Genomic DNA, 11,424 nt, shown 5'->3' on the forward strand with positions numbered 1-11,424 from the left:
TGATGTCAGTCATAAAATAAATACATTTGTAATTAACCTTGAAAGCTCGTGTAGGATATTAATTTCACTGTAGTTAGTTTTAAAGATGTAAGATTAAGTAACTTTTTTTTAAGCATTTTCCGTTAATTTTGTTCACTTTTTTTTTTTTTTTAATCTTTCATTGGTTTTCATTTCATTTTCTCTGAATGAGCAAAATAATGTCCCAACTTTATTTTAATAATAAACCACTCTGGAACCTCAACTATTCGAAAAAGAAACTTAACTAATCGCACACGGCTGAGTGTATCTTGTGATGACCTGACTAATAATCTCATTACTTTTGGCTGCTAGCCTCTAATTGGATTGGACGCACAACTTGAGCGCGTCGTTCTTTTCTGTGTTCTCTTGATGAGGCTGCACCTGAATGAGACTTTTGTTCCGGGGTCGCTGTTGGTCTTCAGCGTTGAAGGATGTGGTAAGACAAGTGGAAGTATCTAATGTGTGTCAGTTGACTGCAATCCACTTGGGTGGCGCCGCAAATTCTTTGTCTCCCATTTGGGTTCAAAACATGCCAAAAAAAAAAAACACTGCAATCCACATTTCCGATTCCCATACATACATTGACATTATCTTAGACTAATACATATTCGCTCATGTGTGAAGCATATTCATTTGCACGTTTTCAACTTTTCATCCGACACATTCAGTCCGTGGATGTATGGGGTGAACTTTAAACTGAAAAGGTTAATTCCCGTCTCCGTGCCACTTTTTTATCCTAATTGGAGCCATTTATGCTGTCATGTTTCTCGCTCGCTCGCGCGCTAATTCGGATTCTGCACATCAAGCTGCTCAACATACATGTTGTATTTAAATCCATGTATATAGGATACAAAGTGTATGATTTCTGACCTTTTTGGGTTACCGTATCAGCAAATTCAGGCAAAAGCACTGTTGAAGGTTGAGCTCGCTGGAGCTGCTAAATGAATGTTAAGCACCATCACTACCAATTACGTCTAATAATGAAGCTGTCTTGGGGGCAACCACCATGAAAAGTGAATTAAAAGTGAACACAGACCCCCTTTTGTAAAGCAGCAGGCGTAATATGATGTCAGATACTCAATAGCAAGTAACTGTTACGTGTAAAAAATAAATAAAACGCGACTAAATTTACATTTATGGCAACACTGTTACTTAACACATTGCATACTTAACAAAATTGCAGTTATAAAGTTAAAATAGGACGCAATGGAGATTAGATATGATCTATGCGCTGATAATGGGCCTATCTGTGGTCTGAACTCGAGATACAACTAGAATTTCTGGTGATAAAGACAACTATTGCAAGCGTGGTTAAACTTGTTTGCCGTTGGACCAGATTAACCAGACTGGTGAAACTACACAAGCAAAGACACACTCATCACAAAAAAATATTTCCACAACCATGCAATCACTGTCAGGCAGCCCACAACGTGCCCTGGGTGGGCAGCGGGCACGCCTGCAGATAGGAACACACCCAGGGTGAGGTTGAGGATAAATAATACAGTTGTGGGTGCGACGATTTGTGGCCACGACGATGAAGTGATTCCTGGAGCGAAATTGTGATCTGTGGGAATGTGAAGGATACATTTATACAGAACAGTAATTAAATAAATTGATCTTCAATGCTTTCTCTCATTGGAAATCACAGGTACATGTTGAGAACCATTCACAAACAGTTATGGTGAGCCATATGTCTTAGAATAATTAAATAAAATATGTTCATGTACTTTCAGTTATATTAAATTGAAATACAAGAGATAGATTACTTGGATTAAAAAATATATTAAAAAATTAATTCAACCCAGATGTTATCCAATAACTAAATAAAATGTTATCATGCAATACGTCACAACTTCTACGTCGCTTTTTTTTCATTCAAGGGCGATTGAGTGAATGAAAAACTACAAAAAGCAGTTTTGTCACTTTCTTTTCCGGGTACACGACGATTGGCCCCCTCTCCTCAGACTACCACACCCACGATTGGCTATCTGCCTCTCGTGTGTTCTACGTCACGTTAATCACGCCCCCCAAGCCAACAAGACGTCCGCGAGTGTAGTCTGTCATAAGAGAACAACAGAGAGGGGAGCAGAGCGGATCCTTGGTTACAACTCTGACAAACTGTCCCTCCCCACGAAGGAAATTCATCGAAACACGCCGGGACGAGGTAAGACAGTACAACTTTCCGTTTTCAAAACATCGCGTTGTGTATTGTTTCGAACACTTTACCTCATTTTAATACTTTACGAGTGCTAGCTGTCTTAACAAAAACACGAGCTAGCCACCAACAGGGACAAACAGCTTATTTTCTTCCCATTTTTACATTTTTTTAGTTCATTCGTGTTGTTTTAATCGAGAACTTTAAGCGCGTGAAGCTGTCAGAAGACACACGAGAGTAGTTGTGGAGTTTGTTGTGTTTTCCCGTGTTAGCGAACTAGCTCTGCTGGCTAGCTCGGTGTAAACAAACATGCGGGCTGCCCCTCAATGTGCCTGTTTTTCTTCTTCTTTTTCTTCTCTCTGTCTTTATTTATTTATTATTATTTTTTTTTAATTACCTTCCGACGAGACCCCGGGCGTCTTGCATCACACACGGCATGACATGCACACGAGGCGTGACGTAATTCACACTTAAAAGAGTGCAACCTGATTACGTGAGGCGTGGATGTCAAAAACAGGAGTGTGACTGGAGTTTGAGCTCCTTTTTGTCTCCCTTTGGTTGCCATGGCCCATGTCAACCTTGACCGTTTCTGCATCCAGACTAATGGTGGGCCTCCCTTTGCACTATGCGTGCTGTTTGTGTAAGTATGGAGAGCATCAAAGAGAAGCGATATATCACAACATATCATAGCAAGCATGCAGAGCATGCACATGATATCTAAGAAATGAAAATGCATGCAAATGTCAGCGTCAGTGTAGCTCATTGCAGCACGAAATGTCTGCTTTTCGTTGAACCCTCGCCCTGTTTTTTCTGTTCCGATTCCCGCCAAGCATGAAGTCATGCTGTCAATATTTAATAACCTGGCTAGCCGATAGCCTGCTCATCTCGAACTTTTGTCCTCGCGCGCGCAAACACGGCCAACTTGTCTTGTCTCGCATGAGATTAGCGCATGGATATTTCATGGCGTGTTCAAACGCATTTTGTATTTTTAATCTCCCTTCGGGGCACCGGCAATCTCATAATTGTGGATGTTTCTGATGAACGAATGTTTTGCTATCAATCTGTCATGACGGATTCATGAAAAGTTTTTTTTTTTCAGAGGATTGGCAACAAAGAATACACCCACCGCACCCTTCTATACGTTTGTATTTCATTGCGTAATGACGCAGCCGGGCAGAAATACAGCTCAACTTGGCTTTGAGAACTGTCATTACAAAAAAAAAAATGACCCACAGAAGTCTTTTAGCCCTCTCCAAATTTTCTTCCCCAAGTGCACAAAAGTCCACTGTAATGCTCAAAGGAAAAACAGAAGCTCTTTCTTTTTACTGTAATGAGACGGAATCAGTGGTATCAGATGAAGCCACGCTCAGATGTGTTTTACGTCTCATGTAAAAAAGACAGCGCCGATATCTTAATATAGAATGTAGCTTTCGGCTCCCTTGTCATCAGAGCGCTCTATTTTTACCGCCGTGTGACCACTGACCACCTTTGAATTGCCACCCAGTGGGTTTGAAGAAGAAGAAGAAGGAAAAAATAAAAACATCTCGTCAGAAACGCGCCAGCATGCTGACCTTGTTGCCATGAGTGTGGCAGACTATTCTAGGACACAACTTCGAGGAGAAAGGGCTCTTTTATATTAATTGTGTCTGAGATGACTTATTCATCTCCAGTGACTCAATGTCGGATTCTAAATTGGCTCCGGAGGTTTTCAAACGTAACGGCCGAATAGTTTGATCATAATGAATTGTCTGTGTCTGCTTGGCTGGATTGTTTAGTACCACCAACATTAAAATACAGTAGCATAGTAGACCCAAGTGTTCTTCAAAAAGTTTACTGTCCTTATTAGCTTAATGCTAACAGAAATGCTAAATTATGTAAGCATGCTAACCTATGAGATGGATGTTTGAACGCAAACATTGAGATGGAAATTAAAACGATTTAACGCCGACTCATGCGTGCACGTTCTAATTTTTATTTTTTTTTGTCAAGTACAAAATGACTCTTTGTCTTGCATACTTGCACACTCTGAGCTTTGAGCTTTTGCCTTGGAATTTCTTTTTGAAAAATGAACTTTCAATCTAAAAGCGCTTTGAGGAAATTACATTGACGTTAGCATTAGCACTAGCAGTTGTTGTTTTTTTTTAATTAAAAAAAAAGGATGTTTTGTATTTTAATATACAATGTGTGTAATTATTATTTTACAGTAAACTCCAAATTTGTTGTCTTTTATCAGCTTCTAACGATTAATTAAAAATAAACCCCTGGTAGCACGTTTTAACCGAGCCAAAGAAAGCTTTTTCTGGAAAAGGCTAAAGAGCAACTATTTAAAATAAAGTATATGCAACTTTTTTTTTTGTCATGTCTGGACATTACACAAGGCAAAAAAAAATGACAGTAGGTCCAAAGAGCAGAACATGTTGTCTTATCGTCTTATTGAAAGTATCTAAGTTGACATCAGATAAAAAGTGTTGTTGCCCAAGCGCCGCAGTTTGACCACACTCGCCCTTTGCCCTACTTTTTCTTTTTCAGTATTATCAAGACATAAAAAAAAAAAAAAAAATCTTCCTTCCCTTCAAATGGCCGTTGGCGCAGTCACCGAATTCTTCACCGGCTGAGTGTAATGAGTCATGTGTTTGTCTTTGCTTAACACTCACGCCCGAGTTAATTTGTATCCTGACGCTCTCCTGGAAGCAGAACAAAAAAAGAAGAAAGCGGACCAATCGGCCGATGACATTTCTTCGAGCTGCTCACTTCGCTGACTTGTTAAGGTGTACCTAATGTGGTGTCCAACGCTCTTATCCCAAGCGTCGCCGCTATCGATCGGCGTGTCAAATGGGCGCAAAATTCCAATAACGTCAACGGCTTGAGAACGATCGTAGTTATTAACGGCTTTGTCGCGAACTCGCAGCGGGTTTGCAGTTTCTCAGCAATGAGGCCGACTGAAATCTTCGAGATCTTCCCGTTTGTGCGGAGAGGGCTGTTTTGTTTCCGTGCTGCGGTTGTCTCGGGAATTGATTTGACTTCGACACAAGCGCCTCGTGTCTTCTATTTTCTCGGCTAATAAAGACCCAGGGTGCGCCCAAAAAAAATAAAACACTTTTCGTGCTGATGGAAAAAGAATGTGATTTATTTAATTATTTTAGTGCAACATTAAAAAAGAAAAAAATGATGCTTATGAAATGCGTTTGTGTCTTTCCAGCTCCATCCCACGAAATCCAAAGTGACCTCCCGATCGCAGCGCAGTGCTCCGAAGGAGAGCCAAGCACCTGCTCGGTCCCAGCGTCTGCAGGGTGGGGGGCCGGCGTTTTCAAGCTGGACGAAGGAGAGGCGAGTGGGCCCGACGGCCCGGCTTTCGTGCTGAGACACCGAACTTCCAGCCATGCAGAGCACACGACAGATAGCGAGCCGGCGGCAGACCGGGAGCAGCACCGCGCCGCAGTCAACTCAGGTTCTTCAAATGGACACCTCAGCACCGCTCAGTGCCACGCACACAATGGGGTGAGTTGCAAAAGTCGTTTGCAAGCGCTCCACTCAGATGGAGGAAATACTCACAATAGCGGACATGTGTGCTTGCATTGTGCACGGCTTGTGCCGTCTTTTTTTTTTATTTTTTTTTTACCTCTTGTAACTCAACACGGACACCTGAGAGGCTGCCTGAGGCAAAAAAAAACAAAACATGCCAACCCAACAAAGGGCAAAAGAAGCCTGTTCAATTTTTTACCTGGTCGCATGTCATGTTGAGGTTCCTTCACACCTGTTTTTTTTTTTTTTTTTTTTAGCTTGCCGTTATAATCTACACTATACTTAGTGTTTTTTCCCAACTCTTCGTTTTATGATTAAAACAAAAAAACACAATATTAATCAAATAAAAAAATATTTTATTTTATAAATGAGAAAACAAAATAATGACTTGAATCCTCACTTTTTAAAAATATTGTTTTTCTCCCCAACATAACAGCACAGTTACAGTTAAACTCTTTTGTTTAATTTCTTAAAAATGCAAAAAGACAAAAAGTCGTCTGAGAAGTGCAATGCGAATATTTTGCTTTTTCAAAGTTAAATTACAGATGAGCTGTACTTAATGCATTTTTTTTAAATCCTGCTGCTACATTCAAGTTTGAACATTGAAATCGATGATTTGCATTAAAAAAAAAAAAAATGCGCCTCCCACTAAATAAATATTTTCTGTGCTTGAGTTCGGGAAAAAAAATGATATTGGTGTTTTATCACACGTATATCTACTTTTGGAAACAATGTCTGCACATCCTCTCGTCCGTTTTAATTAATTTTTTTTTTTTTTTTAATGATTGTTTTTGTGCATTCAAGCTTCCCTCGATTGTACACGGCCTTCGCTATTGTTGTCCAAGTTAAACCTTGGACAGACTTCTATTTATTTATTTATTTTTTTGGGTGGTCGCCGCCAGCTGCTTTGTATTATTTTGCATGTGAGGAGAGTGTGTGCATGTGTGAGTCACATGTCGTGTTCACAGTGTACAAGGGTGAAGCGCTTCCCTCCCGGCGCCGTGTTGTTATGTTGCCTTCCGAGGTCACGTGACTCTGCTTCTGTTTGGTGTAATGTTCCACGGTCTCCGGAGATTGTGGATTTTCCGTCCTCCTTTCGGTGTATCTTGTTAGGGGGGAGCGCAAATATGAGCATGGCAAGTTTAACAGCGGCCATTTTGGTTATTTTGTGCGTCTAAAATAAAAGCAATTAGCACCAAATGGTTTGTACTCAGCCAGTAAATGGCCACCGTGTTGATTTAGTCCCGCCCCTGAAGCCTATTCTGCTTAGCAACAGAAAAATTTGGCAGTTTTGCACAATTGCGTTCTGAGGCGCCACATGTACTACTTTTATTTTTTTTAATCGCGCCACAAACAGCATGTCACATGTGGGTGTGCTAACATCTTGCTAGCTGGAAGACGCCAATTACCCCGGCCGCTGCAGCTATTATCGTTAGCCTGATAGCATCATTCGTTTTGTAAAATTTTTTTTTGAGAAAAAAAAGACCACAACAAATTGAACATAAGATGAACAAGAAGATACCCAGACATAAATATATATTTTTTAGAACAGTTTAAATTGTGACAGTAAGTTAAAAATATTATAACACGCAGCACATGCATTCCGACGACAGGGACTCTTCACACTTCACTTTTTTATGTGTATCTACAAATACCGTGCAATAGATGAAGAAGTATTTATTTACATGCTTGTTAAATTAGTTAAAGCTAACACAGGCGTCTTTTGTTTCAAATGTAATGAGTCTGCAGGGAGCACATTATGCATTTTTTTGGGTAGTGTGTCTGCATACAACAACAACAACAAAAAAAATAGTCTTTTGGGATCAAGTGCAGGGTTTAATCTGGTGCACGCGTGTGTGTGTTTATCTCCACAAGTGCACCTGGCTCGCGCTAAGCACTTGATGGTGAAAGTAATTAATTGATCTCCTGGTGCCATCCATACTCGGGGTGAGCCTGCAAATGTGCTGATAAGTCTTGAGCTGATACTCGTGTCGATCTTGTCGGGTTTAGCACCAAATTGCACGACGTGTGTCGGAATTCAAGATTTATGATACAAGCTGGTCAAAACACTTGTTGTTGCATAAGGAGGCGGCGCTTTAAGTGCCGTTTATTGTCCGTAAGCAGATAAATGTTGCGCAAGCGTCAAATTGAAAACAGAAAAGCAGTCTGGTCAAGTACAGTTCCAGTATTGAATTGGAAATGGAGTTCCACGAAGAAGCAGGGAAAAAAAAAAAAAAGCAGTGTTTTGTCGGCGGAGACGATTGCGCAACGCCGCTGCGTGTACACACTGCGAGCCACTCACAATGCGACGTTGAACTTTAGAATCATTAATAGACATGTAAAAATCGATTTGTGATTGAACGATACGTCGCGTTTAAACGTGTGATGAATGGCGCGCTTTTTGTTCACCAGAACCTCCCGACGTGCGACCAGGAGAGGAGAAAACAGGAGGAAGACGCCAGGGGAGAAAGAGAAGAGCGGAGTAGCGACGAAGGCTTCATGGGCATGACGCCGCTTCTTCAGGCTCACCACGCCATGGAGAAGATGGAGGAGTTTGTTCACAAGGTCAACATCCGAAATCCGGCCGGCATCCTGACGGGCCCCGAGTCACGTTTCCGCTTTTGCGTCGCCAGGTGTGGGAGGGCCGGTGGCGCGTCATCCCTCACGACGTGCTCCCCGATTGGCTGAAGGACAACGACTTCCTGCTGCACGGCCACAGGCCGCCCATGCCTTCATTCCGCGCCTGCTTCAGGAGCATCTTCAGGATCCACACCGAGACGGGCAACATCTGGACACACCTGCTAGGTGGCTCGCCGCGCTTCACTCTCAGCTCGCGCGATGCTTCGGCCACACGCTAAAAAAGTTGTTTCCTAGGCTGCCTGTTTTTCCTCTGCCTGGGCCTGATGTACATGTTCCGACCCAACATGTCGTTCGTGGCGCCGGTCCAGGAGAAGGTGGCCATCGGCATGTTCTTCCTGGGCGCCATCCTCTGCCTGTCCTTCTCGTGGCTCTTCCACACCGTCTACTGCCACTCGGAAGGCGTGTCCAGGGTCTTCTCCAAGTAAGACACATCAGAACTTTTTTTTTTTTAAATGGGTTTTTATTCGCGATAGAAAAATGAAGCTTCAAATTTGCCTCATGAACCAGTTGTTGTATTTTCTTTACTCTTCTAGATGGCACTCTCAGTTCTGTATCGGGCTGAAAATATGATGAGTTGCCATTTCATAAATCATAAATCTCTTGAATTAATCTAACACGGACTTGTAGAGGAGTCAAAAAATTACAACTGGTTCATGAAGCACATTTAAAGCTTCATTTTGCCATCGCCGGTTTTTACAGAACTATAAAATATTTTCTATACGTTTTATCCTTAGGAATTCTTGTTTTTGTCACTTTTTTTTTTAATCAAACACAAGTCATAAATTCATCTGTTTGATAATAGACGATATCCAATTTATTCTATTTAACTATATCATAGTTTTAAATTTTTTTTTTTTTGGGAGGGTATTGGGATGGAAATGAAAAGATGCTTTTTAAAAATCCAATTGAATAATAATCGTCATAGTTAAATTAAAATGGACTCAGACTTGGTTGCAAAAAGTTAGATAAGAGTTTGCTACGTTCAACAGGCTGGACTACAGCGGCATCGCCTTTCTGATCATGGGCTCGTTCGTGCCATGGCTCTACTACTCTTTCTACTGCTCACCTCAGCCGTGCTTCATCTACCTTCTGGTGGTGTGCGTGCTCGGCCTGTCCGCCATCACCGTGTCCCAGTGCGACTTCTTCGCCACGCCGCAGTACCGAGGAGTCCGCGCAGGTAGGTAGCGGCCGTCGCCATCTTTTCCTCCTCCTCGGAGGTTTTCATAATGTGTGACGGACTGATTTCTCGCTGCAGGTGTGTTTGTGGGCTTGGGGCTGAGCGGCGTGGTGCCCACTTTGCACTTTGTCATCAGCGAGGGTCTCATCAGAGCCACCACCATCGGACAGATGGGCTGGCTTTTCCTCATGGCCACGCTTTACATCACCGGAGCTTGCCTGTACGCCGCTCGCATCCCGGAGAGGTTCTTCCCCGGCAAGTGCGACATCTGGGTACGACACACACACACACGCACACTTGCAATCCCAGCAGCCTCCATTGAGCGTGTCTTGCATTGTGTGTTCCAGTTCCATTCTCACCAGTTGTTCCACATCTTAGTGGTGGCCGGCGCTTTCGTTCACTTCCACGGCGTCTCGAACCTGCAGGAGTTTCGCTACACAGCCGGAGCGGGTTGCACCGACGACAGAATGCTCTAACGCACGCACGCGTGTTCACAACACCTTACTACAGGGAGCCGGCGCTTTTTAATAACAACGCGCACACTCGCTGGCGGTCCTTCCCAGAGGAGGACAATGTGGCTTGTAATGTCACGTTACGGCCTGACAGAGGGCGCCATTTTGAAACTGACTCAGAAGCCACTTTTTGGAGAGGTTTGCTCACTGCGAGCTAGGACCTCTGGACATTAATTATCGAGTTCCTCTTGGAGATTTTCATGATTTATATCACAAAGAAAGCATCATTTTTATATAAAAAAAAATGGGGGTGGGGTGAGATTTTGTTTGTTTGAATGCTGTTTTTTTTCTAATTCAAACCTAAGAGCATTCATAAAAAAAAAAAAAAAAAGTACTTGAATATCTTCCCTGATTGTGAAGGTTACAAGGGGCTTCTATGGGTGTCGCTTTTAAGTAAATAAAAAAACAAAGTTTCTCATGTAAATAAGATTTCTAAATTTGGGTTATAGATTTGTATGAAATATCTATATATTAACATGAACAAAAAATAAGGCTGTGTTGGTTGAGGATGGGGTGCTACTGTGGAACTATTATTCTTATTTTATTGAATATGCAAGGAGAAGCATTGAAAAGGTCTCCAGCAATTGTTTTTTCTTCTCACATTTGCTGCGCGTCCAACTCAGATCTCGTGCGAATGTTTGCGCTTGAAACCAAATCGAAGATGATATGAAAGAATATGTAGCCATTTTTTATTCATCTGTTTACTATGCCGTCAGTTTTATTTAATTTTTTCAATGCCTTTTATTCTGAGCGAGAGCAGAACCAAATAAATAGCATGTAAAATGCCAAATTCAAAAGATAACAGTAAATTTTGAAAAAATTGCGCAGTATGGCGAATCCATTTTTTGACATCAACAAGCTCCGTTAATGATTGGCGAGTGTCTTCAAAAATGTATTTGCTTTTTTTTCATGACCATATTTTTATTGTGTTGACCTATTAATTTATTGCAAGTGGGATGGCATATTGTACGTTGATGCGCACTTTGCGTTGTGGTGGGATTGTTCGCTTCAGAGACCTTTACATCCGCTGTACTGTTCTAATAAAGACGCTTTGTTGAATTCTACATCTCTGATGTTGCCTCATTGACAAGTTCATAACACCACACAATCACAAACTCAATTTAGCTTTTTTTAGCTGTGCTTCATCTGGCTCAAACGTAATCAAAACAGACCTTTTGTGAGGGTCTTGATTTGGATTCTTCGGGGCTAAGTGTTACTTTGGTTCCCCCTGGTGGACATGAGAAAAAGAAACCTGATTTATTTTTTGGGGCGAATGTAAAAATGTTTATCAAACGTTGACGTCAGCCCCAAAAAACCCACAATAATAACAATAAAATAATTGCCTCCCTTAGTTAAACAAACCAAATTGTGCTGCATAAGCGTTTAATAAATCCATACAT

General features: G+C 41.7%; 1 protein-coding gene across 1 annotated transcript; it reads left to right on the forward strand.

Annotated features, from left to right (window-relative positions):
- Positions 1-2,055: 2,055 nt before the first annotated feature.
- Positions 2,056-10,133, forward strand: LOC148341339 (adiponectin receptor protein 2). The gene is made up of 8 exons (XM_088288710.1): positions 2,056-2,182; positions 5,373-5,671; positions 8,108-8,260; positions 8,329-8,500; positions 8,570-8,756; positions 9,325-9,512; positions 9,591-9,784; positions 9,860-10,133. The coding sequence occupies exons 3-8, from the start codon at positions 8,195-8,197 to the stop codon at positions 9,986-9,988; spliced, it is 936 nt and encodes a 311-aa protein (XP_088144836.1). The 5' UTR covers positions 2,056-2,182; positions 5,373-5,671; positions 8,108-8,194; the 3' UTR covers positions 9,989-10,133.
- The last annotated feature ends 1,291 nt before the right edge of the window (positions 10,134-11,424 follow it).

The sequence above is a fragment of the Idiotropiscis lumnitzeri genome, chromosome 2 (genome assembly GCF_059441095.1).
Source record: "Idiotropiscis lumnitzeri isolate Australia: NSW breed Sydney's pygmy pipehorse chromosome 2, RoL_Ilum_1.0, whole genome shotgun sequence".
Lineage (NCBI taxonomy): Eukaryota > Metazoa > Chordata > Actinopteri > Syngnathiformes > Syngnathidae > Idiotropiscis > Idiotropiscis lumnitzeri.

Excerpts from the sequence above, each read along its gene's own strand:
- LOC148341339 (XM_088288710.1), top strand. The coding sequence starts at position 8,195 with ATGGGCATGACGCCGCTTCTTCAGGCTCACCACGCCATGGAGAAGATG. Across the intron at positions 8,261-8,328 it reads TGGAGGAGTTTGTTCACAAG|GTGTGGGAGGGCCGGTGGCG; the intron begins GTCAACATCCGA and ends TTGCGTCGCCAG. Across the intron at positions 9,513-9,590 it reads GTACCGAGGAGTCCGCGCAG|GTGTGTTTGTGGGCTTGGGG; the intron begins GTAGGTAGCGGC and ends TTCTCGCTGCAG.